The sequence below is a fragment of the Trematomus bernacchii genome, unplaced genomic scaffold, assembly GCF_902827165.1.
Source record: "Trematomus bernacchii unplaced genomic scaffold, fTreBer1.1, whole genome shotgun sequence".
NCBI classification, from domain to species: domain Eukaryota; kingdom Metazoa; phylum Chordata; class Actinopteri; order Perciformes; family Nototheniidae; genus Trematomus; species Trematomus bernacchii.
The window spans coordinates 229,923-254,343 of record NW_022987694.1 but is presented as its reverse complement, the minus strand read 5'-3'; the positions used below and the strand labels follow the sequence as shown (position 1 = coordinate 254,343).

Below are 24,421 nucleotides of genomic sequence, written 5' to 3'. Positions count from 1 at the left end.
CCAAAATAAACATTTTAGTGGTGTGAACGCTCGTGAACTGTCAAGAGGAGGGCGGGGGAGCCTCGCTGCGGGGAAACTGTGGACCTCTGTCAGCGCAACTTAAATGATGCCGTTTAAAAGATGAATAAATTCACGGCTCGAACCGAGCCGTTCTGTGCCCCGTCTTATATATGTAATACTTATACTTATATACTTATACTTATATATTATTATACTTATATACTTAGGCCTATATAAGGCCTACTTAATATTTGATTACTGACACAATGTAGGCTACTTGGTCATCGTTGTTTCTTCAATTTCCGATCTAACTTTACAAACTTACTATTTTCCCCGAAAACCTGTTCCTTTTTGTACACAATATACTTTGTGATCGTTGTTTTTTCAACGTCTGCTAACGCTTCCTCGAAATCCTTAAGTGTTTGAAAGATTTTATGTGAAAGCATCCTGTTTGTTGCGCGTTGGCATCCTTGACAGACTTGTCTGTTGGAGGCTCGCGAGCGCAACAAAAGTTGCCGTCTCATCCACGACCACTATTACGTCACTTCCGCCGCATAAAACCCAGGAGGTATACGATCTAGCACTAACCGTGCCTTCTCCTCTGCCAAAAGCCCCTCTTACCTGTGGGGTTCCCCAAGGCTCGATTCTGGGCCCCATCCTTTTTCTACTGTACATACTGCCCCTAGGTTCAATTCTCACAAAACATAATATTCCCTTCCACTGCTACGCCGACGATGTACAGATCTATCTGCCTCTCAAAGCAAATGTCAAACACTCACTACAGCAGTTGATGGACTGCTTAGCAGAGATAAAATCCTGGCTGAGCAAAAACTTTCTCAACCTCAACGAGAGCAAGACTGAGGTCATCTTTTTTCTCAGTGTCTCGGTCCTCTGAAGTCACCTCCATCATGTAAAAGGTGTAGGGCAGATTATGTTATGGTTTTATGGACCATGAAGAGTCAACATGTGTTTCAAATTTACATTTTTGACTGTTTTTAACCAGCAGTGTGACATTTTAATAAACTGCTTGTAAGTTTAAATTGTAAAGGCCAGTGCACATAGATCAACATTGCTGTAAACGTGCCAGTGTTAGCCAGCAGGCTAATTTTCAACTGTTGTCCTTTTGGCAAGATGTTAAAATAACCACAACAAGACTAGAGAAATAAAAACAAAATTAAAAAGAATACACTCAGCAACAGACAACACATAGGACCAGACAACAACACATAGGACCAGACAAACAGACAACAACACATAGGACCAGACAACAACAGACAACAACACACAGGACCAGACAACAACAGACAACAACAAATAGGACCAGACAACAGACAACAACACATAGGACCAGACAAACATGCAAACAGATGAAACACTATCATACTATGATACAGTGAAAAGTGTTCACATGTTTGATTGCTTAAAAGCCAGTTCTTAAGATAGTGGTTAAATGTATGATAGGAGGTGTTGTTCCTTATCTGTATTGGTATTGTGTTCCAGAGTGTTGGTGTCCTCACAGAGAAACCGTTTACCAAAGGAACTGGACCTAAGAGGGTCTGCACAGTCCCCTCTTAGGGCAGACCTTGTGGTTCTGCTGTATCAAAGTGCAGAGTGGTGGTGGGGGTGCCTTGCCGTTTATGGGGTGAAGCCTGCGAGCTAGTTCAGGCTCGAGCACTCATGCTGCATTCACACATAACGCCCCGTGCCACTCTACAGCCAACCAGAGTGTCCTTAATGTGCCGCTCTATTGAACCTGCCAGATCTCTCTCCATGCATTGCTTGCTGCTGCTACTCCACGTCGCTGCTCGCTGCCCCCCCCCCACCACCTGTAGGCTCGGGGGGGTAGTTATTTAATCATCACTCATCGTGCTTTGTATATCTGTGGAGTGATGAGGCCCGAGCCGAAACATATTAAACGTCTGAAACATGAATAAATAAGAGAGGATTATTTGAGGAACACTTTATTGGTTCGAACAGAATCTCTCTTTTCTCTTCATATCAAAACAAAACACATTTCATCATCGAACAGATTCAACCGCTCCTAATAAACAACGCTGTGAACACCTGGTTTACCTGTGAACACCTGGTTTACCTGTGAACACCTGGTTTACCTGTGAACACATGGTTTACCTGTGAACACCTGGTTTACCTGTGAACACCTGGTTTACCTGTGAACACCTGGTTTACCTGTGAACACCTGGTTTACCTGTGAACACATGGTTTACCTGTGAACACCTGGTTTACCTGTGAACACCTGGTTTACCTGTGAACACATGGTTTACCTGTGAACACCTGGTTTACCTGTGAACATATGGTTTACCTGTGAACACCTGGTTTACCTGTGAACACCTGGTTTACCTGTGAACACCTGGTTTACCTGTGAACACCTGGTTTACCTGTGAACACCTGGTTTACCTGTGAACACATGGTTTACCTGTGAACACCTGGTACTTTTACCCCCCTCAAAGATCTGTAGTTTATTATTCTATAACTTTGTAACAATTGACAGAAAAAGCTAAAATAAAACAAGAGTTTTGTAATAAAAAAAAATCCCTTTCCGAGTTTTTACTCCTAAAATTCACCTTTTGTCAAACAACTTGATAAATGAGTATTTCTCAAAGTAGTGTGATTGGTCAACCGCTTATAGATGTCCCGCCCCTTAACCTATCACGTGCAATGTGTTGCAGCGATAGCCAATAGGAGCGCGAGTGCAGTAGTGATGTCCATGTGGTAAATTGTTCAGTATTTTATTCAGATTTTTTTTGCATTTTGACTGAATTGTTGTTTTATTTAGAATTATTTGAAGGCATTTAATAATCTACTTTCTTCTTGTCAACAAATCTCAAGAAAAATAGTCAAAAAATATTTTCTCAACAAAATGCAGAACGTCTCGCTAAATTATAAATGAAAAAACTTGGATTTTATAACATTTTTCTATCAAATCTAACATTTAAATAAAAATTTTTTTGTTCTCGTTAATTTTTTAGGGTTTTTCTCCTGTTTTGGGATTTTTTTGAAATTCTAATTTGTTGGATTTGTTGACAAAAATAAATAAAAACTAGCTCTAATTAAATGCACGACTGTTTCTAATTTTGGTCAATTTTTAGGCACTTTCTCCGGGAGTTTTCGTGCTTCACTTTTATGGGAAAATAATAATTTAAAACTAAAAACAGGAATCAATCAAAGAAACATCAAAGCACGGCGTCACAAAATCCCAAATTTTAAAGCAGAAAATTCAACATGTCTCCTTCAGTTTTTGATTGTTTTTTCTCTCCAGATCTTCACAGTTTGAATTGAAGCGTTTGCATAATTAAGTATAAAACTAATTGGAGCTTCTTCTTCTGTACAGTTCATGGGACCCTATGGAAGCTCTTTAGTGTCAATAAAACAAAGGATAACATTTAAGAAATTATAAAAAAAATAATCAGATTTTTTGACATTTTTAAGTCAGAATTGTGAGTTTTATTATTTAAAATTATATTTTTTAATGTTATTTAAGTGAGTTTAACTTTCACTTTGAATCCAAATAATGAGATAAAGAGTCACAAAAGTGCCTTTTTTCATAAAAATGATAAGATTATTAAAGTGAAAAGATTGTTATTAAAAATCATAATAAATAAAAATATTTATTATAAGAGGAGCTTTTCAGTCATTATTAATTAATAATAATCACAATTATGAGAAAAAGCCAAAAAATATAATTTAAATATGTATCTTTTTTTATTTTCTTGGCACGAATGAGCTTCCATACTTCGTTTCCAGGTGAAATTGAAGGTTAAAAGAAAAAGAAAAACGATTTATTTACATTTGTTTTAATCATCTTATTCTCTTATTTACATTGTGTTCGTCTGTGACGAGGGTCTCTACGTCTGTAACGAGGGTCTCTGCGTCAGGAACGAGTGGTTTATCGGCTTTGAAATTCAGGGTGTTTTTATTAAAAATTGAGACGATGCAGAGCGAGCGTTTTCACTTCAAACCTTAAAAAAAAATCCATTCCTCGACGCATAAAAAACAAAATGGATGCCATAAAAATAAAATAATTCAGCCCTTTATATTCTGTCCGTTCAGCAGCGACACCTGTGTTTACATTTCTAACGAGAAGGAGAGAAGCTTCAGGTGTTTCAGGATTTAATTAAATATGTAACACACAGATAAACACTATGGAGGCAAATGAGTGCCATCGGAGGTTAAATATTTAAATATGGAGCCAAAGAGGCGAATAATGTTCTGGAAAGAACTGGAAAAGCTTCAGGATTAAAGTCGGGAAATCTAGGAGAAAATATGTGGATTTCTTTCTGAGATTTAAAGGATTTATTTGTGGGAAAAAAAATTCAAGATATCTAAAGAAAATTTCATTTTTTCCTCGTTAATTCAACACTTAATTCTTAAAAATATTTTACTAATTAAATAATTATTTTTGAAGAATATTCAAGTTTTCTTCCAATAAATCAGATTTCTTTCTGAAATTAATATTTATTTTTACTAAATTAAATTTCATGACAATTTCCCCCAAAAATTCTGGTAAATCAAATACATTTTCTTCTTAAATCGTACATTTCATTTTACAAAATGTCATCTTGGTTTCGTCAAATTATAATAATAATAATAATCTTGTAAATTCAGCAATTTAAATCTCAGAAAATTCACAAAGGTTTCTCCTAAAATCTCCACTTTAATGTCTGATTTTCCTCATTTCTCCTCAGAATGTTCCTCCACCTCGCGGCTCCACATCTTATTTATTTCCCCCACAACGCCTTCGATACGTCGCCTCAGTTTCTCTAACGTGAGGGTTTACAGTGAAGCTTCTTTCAGGATTGTTACCAAAACTTTTCCGTTCTTTTGCGTCCTCCAAAGATCTGTTTCCTGTCCAACGTCCGATCATCGTCCCTCGTTATCACCTCAATATCTCCTCATTATCTCCTCGTTATCACCTCGTTATCTCCTCGTTATCTCCTCGTTATCACCTCGTTATCTCCTCGTTATCGTCCCTGGTTAATCGTCTCGTTAGTCGTGGACAGCTCGTCTTCGGAGGATTCTTCCGTCCTTCGAGCCACATTTAAGTGCAAAAGCAGCTCCTATGCTAAGGTCTTTCGCCCGCTGGAAGAACGCCTAAAGAGGAGACATCGGGACGTTATTAGTGAATAAAGTTATTAAAAACACGCTTTATTTATTGTAATTCAATCGGTCGTACCTTTATGTAGTTTTTCAGGACTTTCACGTCCGGCTGCTGAAGAACCTGACAGAGCTCCTGCGAATAAAGTCAACATTTTACAGCTAAATATAACTAACTTTATACAGTATTTAATGTGACATAAAGACCTCTTTTTGTGCTTTTTTAAGACATTTCTTGCATCATTTTCTTGTATCTTCATATATTTCTTATTTTTCACTAAATCCAATAAAATATGGAGGCAAATTACAAGTATTACATGTTGGTTTTTGCTCATTTAATGTTGAAAATACGACGTTTTAAGTCAAAAATATGCGAAATAAAGTCAATTTGTATATACTTAAAGGCCTAAACACAGCAGGAGTGTGAGGAATAAACAACAGCATCATGCAAAAATACAAATTTACATAAAAAATATTCATAATATTCATTAAATATCACAGAAAAACAACAGTTTGACAGAATATATTGACGTAATCAAGTCACGATTACAAGATTTAAGCCAAAAACCCTCTGTTATGAGAAAAGAGACTGAAACTCAGACTCGTGCCCTCAGGTAAGCTCACCTGTGAGATCTCCGGAGCGACCTGCAGAGAGGGAAGATACTCCTGCTGCAGAAACTGGATAAACTCCAGACCCTGAAACACAAAATATCACAGATTCATAAATAAATGAGGAATACATTGCAGTATTTTAAATGTATTAAAATAAGAGTTTGTACCCGTTTGAGATGAATAGTTTTCAGCGTGATCGCACACTCCGACAGCGTCTGGAAGAAGACAAACGTTAACAACACGTTAGACGTAAACAACAACAACATGACGCGTAAAATAAAAATCGTTAAAATATCCAAATCTAGCCCCGATGCAGAAAAAAACATGATATCCGTGTTTTCTTCCCGTAATGTAATATCTGAATCCCAGAAACTCAGAGTTGATTCCCTGATTACACATTTGTTTTTGGGGACCCTCACCAGAACGGTCTGAGCGTCTGAGAGGTCGAAGCTGGGTTTGAGCGGAGCGAGGAAACAGGCGGGGACGATGTGTTTGTAGATGAAGTCGGGGAATCCCACCATGCCGTCTTTCCCTCCTGCAGGAAGAGCAACACTCAGTTAGAAACACACAGAATACTTTAGATATATGTGTATATGTGTATATGTGTATATATGTATATGTGTATATATGTATATATGTATATATGTATATATGTATATATGTATATGTGTATATCTCACCCCACAGCTCCACCAGCTTGGAGAGGATGATGAAGCAGCTCTTCTGGGCGATCGGGTCGGGGAAGTCCACGGCGCCCTGGATGATCGTGAACACGACGCGCTCGATGTTCTCCGCTCCTGGAGGAACATAGAAAACATTCATACAGTTAAGAAATGGGAAGATTCTGAGAAAAAACACAAATTAACGGTTTAAAAATCACAGTTTGAGGGCCATCGTAAAAGGAGAAGTCCATCTTAAAAAAAGGAGGTGTTGTCGAGGATATTCTGAGAAAGAAAACTGGATAAAAACTTAAATTTTGTGTTAAACTTACTACAAAAAAATCCAACATCTGCAGGAAATTCTCTTCATTTGATGTTAGTCATATGTTGTCTGTTAGCTTAGCATAAAGACTGGAAACGGAGGGAAACTGCTAGCGTGTCTCTCTCGAACAGTGAAATAAAATCTTGTGTTTTTCACCGTTTTCTTCCATTTTAAGCAATAAAACACGTTTCTTTGAGCAGATTTTCCTCAGTTTCCTCTCAGATATTGAATGTTTCTCCATGCACACGTACCCTGGTTGGCCATGACCTCGTTCATGCCGCTGCCGGCCACCGTCTGGATGAAGGTGAAGTAGCTCCTCCTCAGCATCTGCTTCTCCAGCGCCGCCGCCTGGTCGTTCTCCTCCGCCGGGCGGCCCAAAACCTCAAAGATCGAGAGGACCAGAGGCATGAAGACCTGCTGCAGGAAGGGGGATACCTGCGACTGCAAACGGGAGGAAGAAGAATTAATAATATATGTTATTATGGTTGTTATTAATGTAGAGAAAAGAGAGAAGCAGCGGCATGAAAACCTGCCGCAGGAACCGGAGGAAAAACATTGAAATCCCTGTTATTATATTACAATGTGTCCGTATGGAACAGCTGCCCTCAAAAGGCCGTCATCAGATTCAGTTTTGTTGAATATTTTCTGAATTTTAATCGGGGAATACTATAGTTTGTCTATTTGCGTCCGTAGGTTTCTCCTAAATTCACCAAAAGTTAGCATTCTAACGTAACATAAAGTACCATGACCGCTGTTTGCACCATGTCATCAGAGGTATTGTTGGAAAGCTCCGTCTCTCATGCACAATCTCATCGGATCCAAATATGGTCATTTCCTTTGTATCAGCAACCAATCGTGAAAGTACAAAGGGGTCTTAAACCAAGAAACAAAATCTCATTGGCTGGTGTCAATTTCTGACAACGTGATTCGTTCAGATGCGTCACGTGGTGTGCTAAAACACTTCCTGGTTAGCTTTCCGCTAGAAATTTAAATCTCAAAATGCCAAAAGAACGGCGAAAAAAACGTTCACAGAGAAGACGACAACAATTGTCACTTGCACGAAGCAAGGTTATACAAAAAACAAATTACCCTGAACATGAAATACCTTCACGGAGTGCGTCGAGGCGCAAGCTGTCATCCAAAGAACAGGAGGGTTTAGCTAGCGCCACACTGCAATCTTTAAAGGTTGTTTTCTCAAAATGAGTTTTTTGTCCTCTTCTGAGTCCGAAATGTCCACTTCAGTAGCACGTACATACACCAAACCTTCCAGTTATATTCCTATCAATATTATGAAGGCTTTTACAGAAGGGTTTGTTCATATATCATTCATAGCCTGAATTATATAACATTTTATACCTAAAAACATGGCGGAAATTGATATTTTAGGGCTGTTGACAGTATTTTCTGATTTATGGAGTGATAAAAAGAGATATCCAAAATCCCTTCTGTAAAAGCCTTAGATTCTAATATGACTACAAAATGAAACAAGAATTTTGAACCTGGCTTTATCCAAAGTTCAGATTTCGATTCCTGAAATGTATTAAAATATGCGCATATCTAATGAGATAATGGCTCATTTGCATATTTAAACATGCTATTTCAGAAAACTTGTAATACAAAAAACAATTGTCTTATTGTAAGTACTTAACTGGAGAAATTTCTAGCTGATATCTTTAAGTTAAAAGAATTACCCTATTCCGTATTAGGTGCCTTACAAATAATGGACGTCCGCTCTCGGGAGCGTCGGATTGGTGCGGTCACCCTAAGTGACAGACCTAAAGTATCCGGGATTCAGGCACCTTCCCTGGCTTGTACATTTTTCGTGATGCGCCCTGCAGGTATCAGACTATTTTAAACAACTTTTCCCCGCCTTTCAAACACTTATTCCTGGGTTTTAGCCAGTCATTTTGCACGATATCGTTTAACATTGACGCTCTCCTGAAAATGCACATATTCTGTGCATTTTCAGGAGAGCGTCAATGTTAAATGATATCGTGCAAAATGACTGGCTAAAACTCTCTTCCAGACATTTAAAAATACTTTCCCCGACCATTTAAACATTATTTCTGGCTTGTAAAGTGCAGTTATGCGCCCTGGAGGTATTATACTATTTCAAACAACTTTTCCCCGCCTTTCAAACACTTATTCCTGGGTACAAGTGTTATCTTTTCCCCCCTGGGTGTGTGTGAGACAGGTGAACTGAGTCAGCCTGCCAACAAGCAGCAGTCTGCTGTCATTTTAAACAGTTCCCCCGACTTTTTGACACACTTTTACCCACGTTTTGAGCACTCATTCCTGGGTCAATGTGTCATCTCTTCACCCTGGTCCTGAAATAAAACAGTTCCCCGACTTTTTAACACACTTTTACCCACGTTTTGAGCACTCATTCCTGGGTCAATGTGTCATCTCTTCACCATGGTCCTGAATTAAAACAGTTCCCCGACTTTTTAACACACTTTTACCCACGTTTTGAGCACTTATTCCTGGGTCAATGTGTCATCTCTTCACCCTGGTCTTGAATTAAAACAGTTCCCCCGACTTTAAGCACTAATGTGCCCATGATTCAGACACTTATTCCGGGGTCAATGTGTTCTCTTTTCCCCCCTGGGTGTGTGTGAGACAAGTGAACTGAATCAGCCTGCCAACAAGCAGCAGTCTGCTGTCATTTGAAACATATTCCCCCGACTTTTAACACACTTTTACCCATGTTTTCAGCACTTATTCCTGGGTAGAAAAGACATGTGCTGTAGCCTGGTTCTACTGGGTACTAGTTAATGCCACTATCACCACCACATTTAAACCAGATGAACTGGTAGTTATCCGGGGTGCTGGAGAGTCATTTTCAGGCTCCTCTCCACAATTGTCCCCCTAAAATGATTTTAAATCATTATTTTTGCATTTCAATGCATTTATTCTATCATTTATATGGTTCCCCAACACAATGCACATAGTCTGGAGCTCACTGGGGTCCTGCATATAATTTAATCAGGCGTTTTAACACTTTTTCCCATGAAAATGATTTTTAATCACTATCATGGGGCTATGAAAATCAAATTCCGGGTAATGCAGAGCACAATTGCACCTTTTACTATTTAAATGTATTTGTATTATATATATTTGGGCTAGAAAGGTGACCTCTCTGGGTGATTTAGTCAGTTTATGGAGCTTAGCCCACAAATCCTGGATGATCCAGGCCGAATTTGGGTGCTCATAGGCGGCCTGCCAGGCGCCCCCACCCGTGGAAAGCAAAACAAAGTGAAGAAAACGGTTAATTATATCTTAAAATAATCAAAAATGAAGTTTTGAAAAAATTTCAAAAAAATGACAGAGTGCCAACGGAGAAGGGGCTCAACTGTTTGGGGCTTTTTCCCCTTCTCCGTTGTTTGTTGCAACGGAGAAGGGGAAATGAAGCCCCGGGACCTTTTCCCCTTCCCTGTTAAAAAAATTCGTTCAAACTTTTCAAACTACCGTCTGAACGAAATCAGAAACCCGGTTTTTGGGTGCACTTAGAAAAAAAAACGGCTGTTTCTAATCTTGGAAGAATGTATCCGATGAAAGTGCACTTTGGCTCGGATGAATTTGATGCCTCAAGACCCCCTAGCCTGGTTCTCAAAATACTTTAAGTTTGACTCTGGATGAATGCAAGGGCAGTTTGCAGGGGACTTTGTCTGCATTATAATGCACTATTTTGGGACACAATTTTCTCATTTTGACCCCTTTTCCTGGTTCTCACAAAAGTTAACTGATTATTTTGCCCATGGAGGAATGCCAGGGGAGTCGACAGGGGACTCCTGCGGGGTCATGATGCACTATATTGGGACACAATTTTCTCATTTTGACCCCTTTTCCTGGTTCTCACAAAAGTTAACTCTGATTATTTTGCCCATGGAGGAATGCTAGGGGAGTCGACAGGGGACTCCTGCGGGGTCATGATGCACTATATTGGGACACAATTTTCTCATTTTGACCCCTTTTCTGGTTCTCACAAAAGTTAACTGATTATTTTGCCCATGGAGGAATGCCAGGGGAGTCGACAGGGGACTCCTGCGGGGTCATGATGCACTATATTGGGACACAATTTTCTCATTTTGACCCCTTTTCCTGGTTATCACAAAAGTTAACTCTGATTATTTTGCCCATGGAGGAATGCCAGGGGAGTCGACAGGGGACTCCTGCGGGGTCATGATGCACTATATTGGGACACAATTTTCTCATTTTGACCCCTTTTCCTGGTTCTCACAAAAGTTAACTCTGATTATTTTGCCCATGGAGGAATGCCAGGGGAGTCGACAGGGGACTCCTGCGGGGTCATGATGCACTATATTGGGACACAATTTTCTCATTTTGACCCCTTTTCCTGGTTATCACAAAAGTTAACTCTGATTATTTTGCCCATGGAGGAATGCCAGGGGAGTCGACAGGGGACTCCTGCGGGGTCATGATGCACTATATTGGGACACAATTTTCTCATTTTGACCCCTTTTCCTGGTTCTCACAAAAGTTAACTCTGATTATTTTGCCCATGGAGGAATGCCAGGGGAGTCGACAGGGGACTCCTGCGGGGTCATGATGCACTATATTGGGACACAATTTTCTCATTTTGACCCCTTTTCCTGCTTCTCACAAAAGTTGACTCTGATTATTTTGCCCATGGAGGAATGCCAGGGGAGTCGACAGGGGACTCCTGCGGGGTCATGAGGCACTATTTCCGGGTACTTTTTTTCATTTTCACCCAAATTTCCCTGGATGAAATATATATATATTTTTTAGTTTTTAGCGCATTTTCACCCAGTTCTGGCCACCGCGTTGCCTGGAGGACGCTTTTGCGGGGCCATGAGGCACTATTCCTGGGTACTTTTTTTCATTTTCACCCAAATTTCCCTGGATGAAATATCTTTTTTTTTGTTGTTTTTAGCCCATTTTCACCCAGTTTTGGCCACAGCGTTGCCTGGAGGATAGGACCGAGATATGACAGACTCTCTGGCCGCCTCACAAGTCACTATTGTCGGACACTTTCTTTGCTTTACCCCGGTTGTATCACTCTTTCCTCCTTTGACCATACAACCCGTTTCCTGCTGGGGTGGTGCCTGGTTCCGGGGCACCCCAAACCCTCTCATGGTCGGGGCACCATGCATTGATGCATCGGACCCAATGTTGCCATCACCAGCCCCGCGTTGGTGGGACCATCCAACCCGGTGGTAACCCAAGCCCTCCCTTGGTCTGTGCACCTGTCACGGAGCCGTACGAGATTTAACTAATTTAAAGGGGACCTATCATGCAAAATGCATTTTTCTACGTCTGTTATACATGAATATGTGTCCCCGGTGTGTCAGGGAACTCACCAAGTGTCAGAAAACACAACCCTCTCTCTTTTCATCCATACCCAAATCTCTAAAAACGGGGCTGCAACGGAGCTGATAGAGATTTGAATTTCTCTGACGTCAGAAAAGGGGTGCTCCGCCTATATGGGCAACTCTCCACCTATCAGGGGGATGAGAGGTTGGGCCACGGCCATTGCCCAACCTCTCATTCGCATATAGGCTGTCGGAAAGCTTAATCTCCCCCAGTCTGTGTTTTTGCATGCTCTTGCCAGGATGTCTAAGGGAGTTAAACGTTGTGCTGTTGTTGGCTGCAAGAATCGGGACAAGGACAAGGGACTGCATGCAATGCCATCCCTGGAAAAAGACAAGAATCTGTGGCTAGACTTCATTTTCAAGGGACATGTGCCAGAACACTCCGGCAGATTTCTGCTTGTGTGTTCTAAACATTTTACCACGGAGATGTTTATAAACTAGATTTTTTTTCACCGGTCAACATGTCCGTTAAAGTTTAAATCTTCCGCACAAAATTAGAAAAGTGCCGTTCAAAGGTCTTCTTTGTTATTTATTGAGCTTTAAAACAAATGAATAATGACTCTATATAATCATATAAGAATAATACACGGAGGACGGAGCCTCTCTTTTCCTCCCCCTCATCTCAAAGCACGCTCCCCTCTCCTGCAGGGGGGCGTGGTCAGCTGCAGCTCATTTGCATTAAAGCTACGTCACAGAATCAGCCCTTTCAAAAACAGGCTGGAAAGAGCAAATAGAGCGAAATGAGGCATGGCTAAAATGCATGATCTGTTTGGTATTTTGAAAAAAAAACTTCACAGACATGTTTTATATAGGTATGGCTCTACAATATATTATTCAAATATAGCATGATAGGTCCACTTTAATTAATTAGCTTTCTACATAAATTTGATATTTCGGAATTTTAAAAAACTTGGATAATAATGGAATTATGTTTCAGGAAATATTTGTTGTTTTCTCTCTTAAATGTTCCACTTTAATTATTGTACATTTGTATTCTAGTATATTTTAATAATTAATTGATAATGAATTGATCCGTACCTGTGTTGTGTTCAGGGTCGCGCTCTGTCCCGGGCGAAATCTCGCAGAAACATCGGCTTCCAGGACGTTTTGGACAAACTCGCCGATCAAGGAATCGCCATCAGGGTCGCCTCGCCAAAACTCGTCATGGAGGAGGTGAGGAGGGGTTATTTTTTACATCAGTAATTCAATCATTATTGGGTTATTCTTTGTTTGGGTTGTGGCGGCGACTTTGTCACCTCTAACATTTCGGGAACATTTTTTGATATTATTTTTGCGACTCAAAGTTGGCACTAAACCTCTTCCTTATCTGTTTTGTTTTCAAGAAAATAATCTTTTGTTGATTTTCTTTTGTAATTTAATCAAATATCATAATTTCATATATATTTTTTTTCGATACTTCTATTTAAAATGGGATTTTCTTTTTTACGGAAATGTGATTTTCTAACTTTTTATCCTCACCTAACCCTAACCCTTCTCGTATATTTGTTACTTTAATCTTAGATATTATCCACGCTTTCTTAAAATTGTTATTAGTTTCATTTCAGTATACATTTCTTATTGACAGATTTGTTATTTATTTTCAATAATCTTTTATTTTTCATCACGTTGGCACTAATTGGCTTCCATATTTGCAAACAATCAAGCATTTTATTTTTTAAACTTCCCTCGGAATATCTTTTTGTTTTTTACACTTTGGCATGAATTGGCTTCCGTACTTTGCAAACAACAATGGATTTCTTTGTTGTTTTTCATCTCTTTGGCATTAATCCTCTTCCATACTATGCAAACACTAAATTATTTTTCTCCCGTGTTTCCTTCAGGCTCCTGAATCGTACAAGAACGTGACGGACGTTGTGAACACGTGTCACGACGCAGGAATCAGTCAGAAGGCGATCAAACTGCGACCGATCGCCGTCATTAAAGGATGAATACTGCACGACGTTAAAAACTTTAACCACAAACAGGAAGCTCGTTAAGGACAGGAAGCTCGTTAAGGACAGGAAGACTTCTGAGCGGGGAAGCAGAAGATACTTCACTCATTTCTGGAGTCGAATGAATTTATGTTGAAGAAAGGAATTTAATTTCTAACCTGAAAAGAAAATGTAAAAATGTTCTGTTCATGCCAAATAAAAAATATCACTAAAAGCTGCATTACAGAAACACCTTTAATGTTCCCTTTGTTTGCCTCTACGCAAGTTATAAGATACCAATACATAATATTTTAGAAGATCCAGTTTCTTTATATTAGTTATCGAGTCAAACTAGGAAATATTTAGGGAATAAAAACTGGATTTCCTTTGAAGATAAACAACACGAAACATGTTTTTATTCACTAATTATTTCATTGATTTTCTTTCTTTTTGATTGCTGTTAATGATTTATTTACGATTAAAAATGCCGGCTAATTGGCTTTAAAATAAAGATAAAACTGACCATTTTCTTAGCGATTCTTCTTACTGCTTAAACTGCAGAAGAGAAATCCCTAAAAGCTGAATTTAATGATAAACTGTGTTACAGAAACACCCTAAATGTTCCTTTTCTTTGCCTCTAATTAATTGAACACTTTCTTAATTGTTTTGATACAGATGAATAATAAACCACTAATAGACAGGGCCTCTTTAATGTGTGGTGATCAGTCAGACGCTGTAGATACAGATGAATAATAACTCCCTCCTCATGACTCTCTCAGTCATATCTCCAGGTTGTGGGAAAGACTTCCTGTTCTCAGATCTGTTCTGAAGAGCTGATGTCCTCTGAAGGAAAGCGCTGAGCAGAAGAAACTGAAAGCATGCAGAGAGTTTCACCGTTTATTTGATTGAACATAGAAAATAGTCTCTGTGATCTCTGTTGATATCTGATCTCAGGTCTGTGTGCAGGGCTTCATTTATTCACATGTTCTCATCATTATACGTCTCTCTCCATGTTCCCTCATTATATCTAACCTGATTGACCTCTTCATATATATCAGACCCTTCCTCTCCAATTACACTTTCTCATCAATTCAGACAAATGTTTAAATTCATTATTTAAAATTAATATTCCTTTGGTTCAAAACGGAGAAAAACTCTTTTCAAATAAGCAAAGAATAAGCAAAGTTGTTATAAAATAAGCAAAATCCTTAATTATACAAAAAATATGCAAAAGTTTTAAGAACAGAGTTTTGGTAAATTCTTATAAAACAAACAAAAAACTGTTTAAGATAAAAAAATAGGTACAAAATAAATGTTTGATCATTTGTCGAGAACAAAATGTAATTTTTTTTTTCTGAACATCAAAATCTAACCTGAAGTTTATTTAACTACAAAACTCAAATCTTCCTAAAATCAAGCAAAAACTCTAAAATGCTAAAGTCAGACATTTTGAGAAAAAGTCGGACATTTTGAGAAAATGTTAAAATGTTGAGAAAATGTTAAAATTGAGAACATTTCCAAAAAGTATCTCAGAGCAGGGGCTGAATGATCCTATGCTTTATATGATGGGATCAGCTAGATATATGTGAGTGTCGGGAGGAGCTGCTACTCTTCCTCTGCAGGAACAGCCAGGATCACTTCCTGCAGCTCCATGTCCTCCTGTCTGTCAGGCTGCCCCCTGGTGGCCTGCAGAGACATGACAGCCAGGTTCACTTCCTGCAGCTCCATGTCCTCCTGTCTGTCAGGCTGCCCCCTGGTGGCCTACAGAGACATGACAGCACAGAGGTGACTACCTGCTCCTCTTCAGGCCCACATCACAGTCCTCTGAACACATGCCTACCTTGCAGACGAAGTAAAGGCCGCTGGCCAGCAGCAGAGTCAGCAGCTGAACCATCAGCAGGACGACGGCTCGGAGGATCAGAGGTGGGGGATCTGAGGGGACATCAGACATCACAGCATGAGGCCAGCAGTCCCACTAACTGCACTCTGGAGGCTTTCAGATGTTTCCCAGAGTGGGACCTCTTTAAAAAGCTCTCAGTGAGAGACAGGTGAGAGACAGACAGGTGAGAGACAGACAGGTGAGAGACAGACAGGTGAGAGACAGACAGGTGAGAGAGAGACAGGTGAGAGACAGACAGGTGAGAGACAGACAGGAGAGAGAGACAGGTGAGAGACAGACAGGAGAGAGACAGACAGGTGAGAGACAGACAGGTGAGAGAGAGACAGGTGAGAGAGAGACAGGTGAGACACAGACAGGAGAGAGAGACAGGTGAGAGACAGATGAGAGACAGACAGGTGAGAGACAGACAGGTGAGAGAGAGACAGGTGAGAGAGAGACAGGTGAGAGACAGACAGGTGAGAGAGAGACAGGTGAGAGACAGACAGGAGAGAGACAGACAGGTGAGAGACAGACAGGTGAGAGAGAGACAGGTGAGAGACAGACAGGTGAGAGAGAGACAGGTGAGAGACAGACAGGTGAGAGACAGACAGGTGAGAGACAGACAGGTGAGAGAGAGACAGGTGAGAGACAGACAGGAGAGAGACAGACAGGTGAGAGACAGACAGGTGAGAGAGAGACAGGTGAGAGACAGACAGGTGAGAGAGAGACAGGTGAGAGACAGACAGGTGAGAGACAGACAGGTGAGAGACAGACAGGTGAGAGAGAGACAGATGAGAGAGAGACAGGTGAGAGAGAGACAGGTGGAGAGACAGGTGAGAGACAGACAGGTGAGAGAGAGACAGATGAGAGAGAGACAGGTGAGAGAGAGACAGGTGAGACACAGACAGGTGAGAGAGAGACAGATGAGAGACAGACAGGTGAGAGAGAGACAGGTGAGAGAGAGACAGGTGAGAGACAGGTGAGAAGAGAGAGACAGATGAGAGAGAGACAGACAGGTGAGAGAGAGACAGATGAGAGAGAGACAGGTGAGAGACAGACAGGTGAGAGAGAGACAGGTGAGAGGAGAGACAGGTGAGAGACAGACAGGTGAGAGAGAGACAGGTGAGAGAGAGACAGGTGAGAGACAGACAGGTGAGAGAGAGACAGGTGAGAGACAGACAGGAGAGAGACAGACAGGTGAGAGACAGACAGGTGGAGAGAGAGACAGGTGAGAGACAGACAGGTGAGAGAGAGACAGGGTGAGAGACAGACAGGTGAGAGACAGACAGGTGAGAGACAGACAGGTGAGAGAGAGACAGGTGAGAGACAGACAGGAGAGAGACAGACAGGTGAGAGACAGACAGGTGAGAGAGAGACAGGTGAGAGACAGACAGGTGAGAGAGAGACAGGTGAGAGACAGACAGGTGAGAGACAGACAGGTGAGAGAGAGACAGGTGAGAGAGAGACAGGTGAGACACAGACAGGAGAGAGAGAGAACAGGTGAGAGACAGACAGATGAGAGACAGACAGGTGAGAGACAGACAGGTGAGAGAGAGACAGGTGAGAGAGAGACAGGTGAGAGACAGACAGGTGAGAGAGAGACAGGTGAGAGACAGACAGGAGAGAGACAGACAGGTGAGAGACAGACAGGTGAGAGAGAGACAGGTGAGAGACAGACAGGTGAGAGAGAGACAGGTGAGAGACAGACAGGTGAGAGACAGACAGGTGAGAGACAGACAGGTGAGAGAGAGACAGGTGAGAGACAGACAGGAGAGAGACAGACAGGTGAGAGACAGACAGGTGAGAGAGAGACAGGTGAGAGACAGACAGGTGAGAGAGAGACAGGTGAGAGACAGACAGGTGAGAGACAGACAGGTGAGAGAGAGACAGATGAGAGAGAGACAGGGTGAGAGAGAGACAGACAGGTGAGAGAGAGACAGATGAGAGAGAGACAGGTGAGAGAGAGACAGGTGAGAGACAGACAGGTGAGAGAGAGACAGATGAGAGACAGACAGGTGAGAGAGAGACAGGTGAGAGAGAGACAGGTGAGACACAGACAGGTGAGAAGAGAGAGACAGATGAGAGAGAGACAGACAGGTGAGAGAGAGACAGATGAGAGAGAGACAGGTGAGAGAGAGACTGGTGAGAGACAGACAGGTGAGACACAGACAGGTGAGAGACAGACAGGTGAGAGAGAGACAGGTGAGAGAGAGACAGGTGAGACACAGACAGGTGAGAGACAGACAGGTGAGAGACAAGACAGGTGAGAGACAGACAGGTGAGAGAGAGACAGATGAGAGAGAGACAGACAGGTGAGACACAGACAGGTGAGACACAGACAGGTGAGAGACAGACAGGTGAGAGACAGACAGGTGAGAGAGAGACAGACAGGTGAGAGACAGACAGGTGAGAGAGAGACAGGTGAGAGAGAGACAGGTGAGAGACAGACAGGTGAGAGACAGATAGATGAGAGAGAGACAGGTGAGAGACAGACAGGTGAGACACAGACAGGTGAGAGACAGACAGGTGAGAGACAGACAGGTGAGAGACAGACAGGTGAGACACAGACAGGTGAGAGACAGACAGGTGAGAGACAGACAGGTGAGAGACAGACAGGTGAGAGATAGACAGGTGAGAGACAGACAGGTGAGAGATAGACAGGTGAGAGACAGACAGGTGAGACACAGACAGGTGAGAGACAGACAGGTGAGACACAGACAGGTGAGAGACAGACAGGTGACAGACAGGTGAGAGACAGACAGGTGAGAGACAGACAGGTGAGAGACAGACAGGTGAGAGACAGACAGGTGAGAGATAGACAGGTGAGAGACAGACAGGTGAGAGATAGACAGGTGAGAGACAGACAGGTGAGAGACAGACAGGTGAGAGACAGACAGGTGACAGACAGACAGGTGACAGACAGACAGGTGAGAGACAGACAGGTGAGAGAGAGACAGGTGACAGACAGACAGGTGCACACTGAGCTTACCTGAGACAGTGACAGACAGACAGGTGACAGACAGACAGGTGAGAGACAGACAGGTGACAGACAGACAGGTGAGAGACTGAGCTTACCTGAGACAGTGACAGACAGCAGACGGCTCTCAGAGGAGAAGTTATGAGAGCGAACCAACAGGTGATAAACACAGCTGTAGTTTCCCTGGTGGGCGGGCTCTGCACCCGGGAACAGGAAGTGGGCGCTGTGATTGACAGCTGGCTGGGTGTAGTTGTGAGTGGAGGAGCTGAGCAGGAAGGAGCCTCCTGGGTACTGAGGCTGGATGGAGCAGCTGATGCTGAAGGTGGAGCCTCTGAACACCTGGACCCCCTGCTGCTGGGCCCCGGAGACCCCGTACATGGAGGAGGACACAGAGATGCTGGGCTGAAGCAGCAGGTCTGTAGACAGGTGAGAGACAGACAGGTGAGAGAGAGACAGGTGAGAGACAGACAGGTGAGAGACAAACAGGTGAGAGACAGAAAGGTGAGAGAGACAGGTGAGAGACAGGTGAGAGACAGACAGGTGAGAGACAGACAGGTGAGAGACAGACAGGTGAGAGACAGACAGGTGAGAGAGAGACAGGTGAGAGACAGACAGGTGAGAGACAGACAGGTGAGAGACAGACAGGTGAGAGACAGACAGGTGAGAGACAGACAGGTGAGAGACAGACAGGTGAGAGAGAGACAGACAGGTGAGAGACAGACAGGTGAGAGACAGACAGGCTGCTGCATTACTGTGATGATGGGACTGATGGACTTACCTGAGCAGGTGATATTCAGGATGGAAGCAGAGGGAAGTGATATCGCACAGTCCCTCAGAGCAGATTCAGAATCAAGACAGTAAGGATTGATCATCCACACAGGTCTCACTGAGGACTCCTCTCTCTGTCCTACAGAAACAGCAGAGCCACAGCCGAGCTCTCTGCAGGCGACTTCTGCTATCTCCAGGTCCCATTCCTCACTAAGAGCAACCACTGGTCTCCATTCTCCCTGACCTCTCACCTCCAGGTCTCCCTCACAGCGACTGGACCCTCCCTCCAGCCTGACAGGCTCTGAACAGAAACAGGAGAGTGATCAGTAAAAGAAGAGAGTTCACAGAGAGGGGAAGCCCCGCCCCTTCCTGTGGACCAACATGAGACCTGATTACAGAAACACATGGATGCTCAGCGGAGAGAGAGCAGTCCTTTCTGGTCCTGTTTGAAGTGTTCCATGTTCAACACAGTCTGAGTCTCTGAAAGAGGATCCTTAACACGGCCAGACCTCAGATGTGGAACTCATGGAACAATTCAAACGCTATAAACTGTTCGTCTCTCGCCGCCGTGCGTTTCCTCAGAAATAAGTTCCCAGGGGGACACAGGAAGGGGCGGGGCTTCCCCTCTCTGTCAGAACAGAATGAACCAATCACAGCTCCTCTCTACCTGAGCAGGTGAGGCTAACAGCTGTGCCAGGTGAGCAGGTGGTGTTTCTCTCTGAGGCTGAGCTACAGTCCAGGAGAGCAGACTCATGGCCTCCACACTGGAACTCTTTGGTCCCCATTGGAGCCTCCCCTTCTCCATAGAGCGCCCCCTGGAGGACTGAAGGAGCCCCACAGCCCAGCTGCCTGCAGACCACCTGAGCATCCTGCTGGTCAAAGTCAGCCTCACACACTGAGGACCAGGACGGGTTAGACGGGTCAGACTTCACCTCCAGTCTGCCTGAGCACAGACCAGTCCCCCCCAGCAGCCTGACAGAGTCTGCAGAGGACAGAAGGTCAAACAGAGGTCAAAGACACACCATCAAAGAGATGAAACTATATTTCAGATTCAAACTGGACTCAGTTCCAACATGAGTTGATGATGAACAACAGAACACATGTTGATAAGAACACAGACTGCAGGTACCCTCACATCTACATCTGATACCCTCTAGCAAGTGGTCTCCATTAGTGAACCCTTCCCCTGTGTCTTCAACAACACCTCCTCCTCTGCAGACCCTCTGCTCCTTCTGCTCAGCTCCACCTCTGCTCTCACACACACACTTTCAAAAGGTTTCATTCTTTACTCTCACATGTGTGTTTCACATGTGTTATCTGACTGATGTTTGTAAAGACCTTGTTCTTCAACATGGCGTCATCATTGAATTCAAGCTGCTGTTTGTTTATTGATCTCGTGTTTTCCATTAAATGGTGAATTGTATCATTCTAGAGGTGGAGGCTCCAAATAACCCGGTGGGTTCATGACTCTTCATATCAGCCGTGCTCCAGGCTGCAAGGAGTGAAATGAAATGTAACACTGCTTGTTCATTTCTTTGGGTTCACATTACATTGATTCATTTTAGAGACACAGAAAGCAGAGAGGCAGAATCTGGAGAGAGACGGCCCCTGCTGTGAGGACGATGGCTCTGGCCTCTAGACGGCCCCTGCTGTGAGGACGATGGCTCTGGCCTCTAGACGGCCCCTGCTGTGAGGACGATGGCTCTGGCCTCTAGACGGCCCCTGCTGTGAGGACGATGGCTCTGGCCTCTAGACGGCCCCTGCTGTGAGGACGATGGCTCTGGCCTCTAGACGGCCCCTGCTGTGAGGACGATGGCTCTGGCCTCTAGACGGCCCCTGCTGTGAGGACGATGGCTCTGGCCTCTAGACGGCCCCTGCTGTGAGGACGATGGCTCTGGCCTCTAGACCGCCCTGCTGTGAGGACGATGGCTCTGGCCTCTAGACGGCCCCTGCTGTGAGGACGATGGCTCTGGCCTCTAGACGGCCCCTGCTGTGAGGACGATGGCTCTGGCCTCTAGACGGCCCCTGCTGTGAGGACGATGGCTCTGGCCTCTAGACGGCCCCTGCTGTGAGGACGATGGCTCTGGCCTCTAGACGGCCCCTGCTGTGAGGACGATGGCTCTGGCCTCTAGACGGCCCCTGCTGTGAGGACGATGGCTCTGGCCTCTAGACGGCCCCTGCTGTGAGGACGATGGCTCTGGCCTCTAGACGGCCCCTGCTGTGAGGACGATGGCTCTGGCCTCTAGACGGCCCCTGCTGTGAGGACGATGGCTCTGGCCTCTAGACGGCCCCTGCTGTGAGGACGATGGCTCTGGCCTCTAGAAGGCCCCTGCTGTGAGGACGATGGCTCTGGCCTCTAGACGGCCCCTGCTGTGAGGACGATGGCTCTGGCCTCTAGACGGCCCCTGCTGTGAGGACGATGGCTCTGGCCTCTAGACGGCCCCTGCTGTGAGGACGATGGCTCTGGCCTCTAGACGGCCCCTGCTGTGAGGACGATGGCTCTGGCCTCTAGACGGCCCCTGCTGTGAGGACGATGGCTCTGGCCTCTAGACGGCCCTGCTGTGAGGATGATGGCTCTGGCTCTACGGCCCCTGCTGTGAGGACGATGGCTCTGGCCTCTAGACGGCCCCTGCTGTGAGGACGATGGCTCTGGTCTCTCCCCTCTCACTCTTTTGAAAACTCTGAACATGGATTCTTGTGACTCTGTAAATGACTGCTATATTTTCCTCCTTCCTCTGCGGGGTCTGCGGGACGTCCTACGTTGTGTTTGCGCCGCGCTGCGACTATGTGAGCTCGGTCCAATCACAACAGGCCATTTTACGTTTAAGTGATTCATTCGTACACTGTTCATCATTTGTTATTTGGGTTTGTGTATTTTTAAATTGTAAAAACAAGAAAATGAAAACAATAAATTAAAATGTCATCGATGATGTCACTGATGATGTCACTGATGATGTCACTGATGATGTCACTGATGATGTCACTGATGGGCTTACCTGAGCAGGAGAGAGTCAGGATGTGTTTAGAGGAACCTGATGCTGCACACTCGCTCAGAGCAGATCCAGACAGAGCACAGTCAGATATGATCCCCCACACAGGTCTCTCTGAGGACTCCTCTCTCTCTCCCACAGAAACAGCAGAGCCACAGTTGAGCTCTCTGCAGGCGACTCCTGCTTCCTTCAGGGTCCTGAGAGAGTCATAACCCACCACTGGTCTCCATTCTCCCTCACGTCTCAGCTCCAGGTCTCCTGCACAGCGACTCTCTCCTCCCACCAGCCTAACACCAGGCTCTGGAGAGAAACAAGAGAGTCGTGTCCTTCATTGATATCAGCATGTTTTAATAATTAATCATTTATACTATTAATACTTCCGAGTGATAATCAGATCATTAACTCCAGCTCTCTATAAACCAGTGGTGGGAAGTAATAAAGTACATATACTCAAGTACTGTAAGTACAGGTTTGAATGACTTTACTGGAGTATATCGTTGTATAATACTACTACATCACATGTATTCACAAAAGAGTTTGAGGACTTGGCAGGTTCATATTATTAATGAAACAACTATTGAATGATGAAGTTCTGTTATGGATAAAGATACCTGGAAGTATAACAAGTCATTAAAGTTCTCTCCACCTTTACCAGCTGCTACATTAAAAGTGATGTTCACATGAATGGATCATTGATTAGAATCCAGACTATAATATATCATTATGAAAATAGTCAGACTGTATGAGTCATAATAATGATGGTACCTTAAGCATTATTTGATCCTAATACTTTGACCTGAGTACATTTCAATACCTGACTTGTTCTTGTAACAGTATTTCTACACTGTGGTATCACTTCTTTGAATCAAGTATAACATCTGACTACTTTCCCCACATCTATAAACTAATAGGACCTGGAACATGAAACATGTGATTAAGTGGAGCTAAAAAACAGTTCAATCAGAAAGCAGAACGTAGAGATTAGTAGCATGTTTCTGTGTGGCTCTGCCATTTGAACCCTTTGGTGAACATGTGCAATATGGCTCCGTGTAGAATGAACCAATCACAGCTCCTCTCTACCTGAGCAGGTGAGGCTAACAGCTGTGCCAGGTGAGCAGGTGTTTCTCTCTGAGGCTGAGCTACAGTCCAGGAGAGCAGACTCATGGCCTCCACACTGGAACTCTTTGGTCCCCATTGGAGCCTCCCCTTCTCCATAGAGCGCCCCCTGGAGGACTGAAGGAGCCCCACAGCCCAGCTGCCTGCAGACCACCTGAGCATCCTGCTGGTCAAAGTCAGCCTCACACACTGAGGACCAGGACGGGTTAGACGGGTTAGACGGGTCAGAGTTCACCTCCAGTCTGCCTGAACACAGACCAGTCCCCCCCAGCAGCCTGACAGAGTCTGCAGAGGACAGAAGGTCAAACAGAGGTCAAAGACACACCATCAAAGAGATGAAACTATATTTCAGATTCAAACTGGACTCAGTTCCAACATGAGTTGATGATGAACAACAGAACACATGTTGATAAGAACACAGACTGCAGGTACCCTCACATCTACATCTGATACCCTCTAGCAAGTGGTCTCCATTAGTGAACCCTTTCCCTGTGTCTTCAACAACACCTCCTCCTCTGCAGACCCTCTGCTCCTTCTGCTCAGCTCCACCTCTGCTCTCACACACACACTTTCAAAAGGTTTCATTCTTTACTCTCACATGTGTGTTTCACATGTGGTTATCTGACTGATGTTTGTAAAGAACCTTGTTCTTCAACATGGCGTCATCATTGAATTCAAGCTGCCTGTTTGTTTATTGATCT

At 43.7% G+C, this 24,421-nt stretch overlaps 3 protein-coding genes across 3 annotated transcripts; 1 reads left to right on the top strand and 2 right to left on the bottom strand.

Annotated features, from left to right (window-relative positions):
• Positions 1-5,004: 5,004 nt before the first annotated feature.
• Positions 5,005-8,522, bottom strand: LOC117489219 (exportin-T-like). Its single transcript, XM_034138394.1, has 8 exons — positions 8,505-8,522; positions 6,957-7,146; positions 6,405-6,521; positions 6,144-6,259; positions 5,892-5,939; positions 5,737-5,808; positions 5,192-5,248; positions 5,005-5,109 (listed from the first exon to the last, which is right to left on the bottom strand). The coding sequence occupies exons 1-8, from the start codon at positions 8,520-8,522 to the stop codon at positions 5,005-5,007; spliced, it is 723 nt and encodes a 240-aa protein (XP_033994285.1).
• A 3,016-nt stretch (positions 8,523-11,538) lies between these two features.
• Positions 11,539-14,229, top strand: LOC117489218 (tRNA-splicing ligase RtcB homolog). The gene is made up of 4 exons (XM_034138393.1): positions 11,539-11,556; positions 11,914-11,946; positions 13,113-13,232; positions 13,901-14,229. The coding sequence occupies exons 1-4, from the start codon at positions 11,539-11,541 to the stop codon at positions 14,006-14,008; spliced, it is 279 nt and encodes a 92-aa protein (XP_033994284.1). The 3' UTR covers positions 14,009-14,229.
• Positions 14,230-14,874: 645 nt separating this feature from the next.
• LOC117489220 lies at positions 14,875-20,348 on the bottom strand. Its single transcript, XM_034138395.1, has 5 exons — positions 20,282-20,348; positions 19,625-19,915; positions 18,945-19,262; positions 15,831-15,922; positions 14,875-15,751 (listed from the first exon to the last, which is right to left on the bottom strand). Exons 2-5 carry the CDS (start codon positions 19,716-19,718, stop codon positions 15,596-15,598), a joined length of 660 nt encoding a protein of 219 aa, XP_033994286.1. The 5' UTR covers positions 19,719-19,915; positions 20,282-20,348; the 3' UTR covers positions 14,875-15,595.
• Between the last annotated feature and the right edge of the window lie 4,073 nt (positions 20,349-24,421).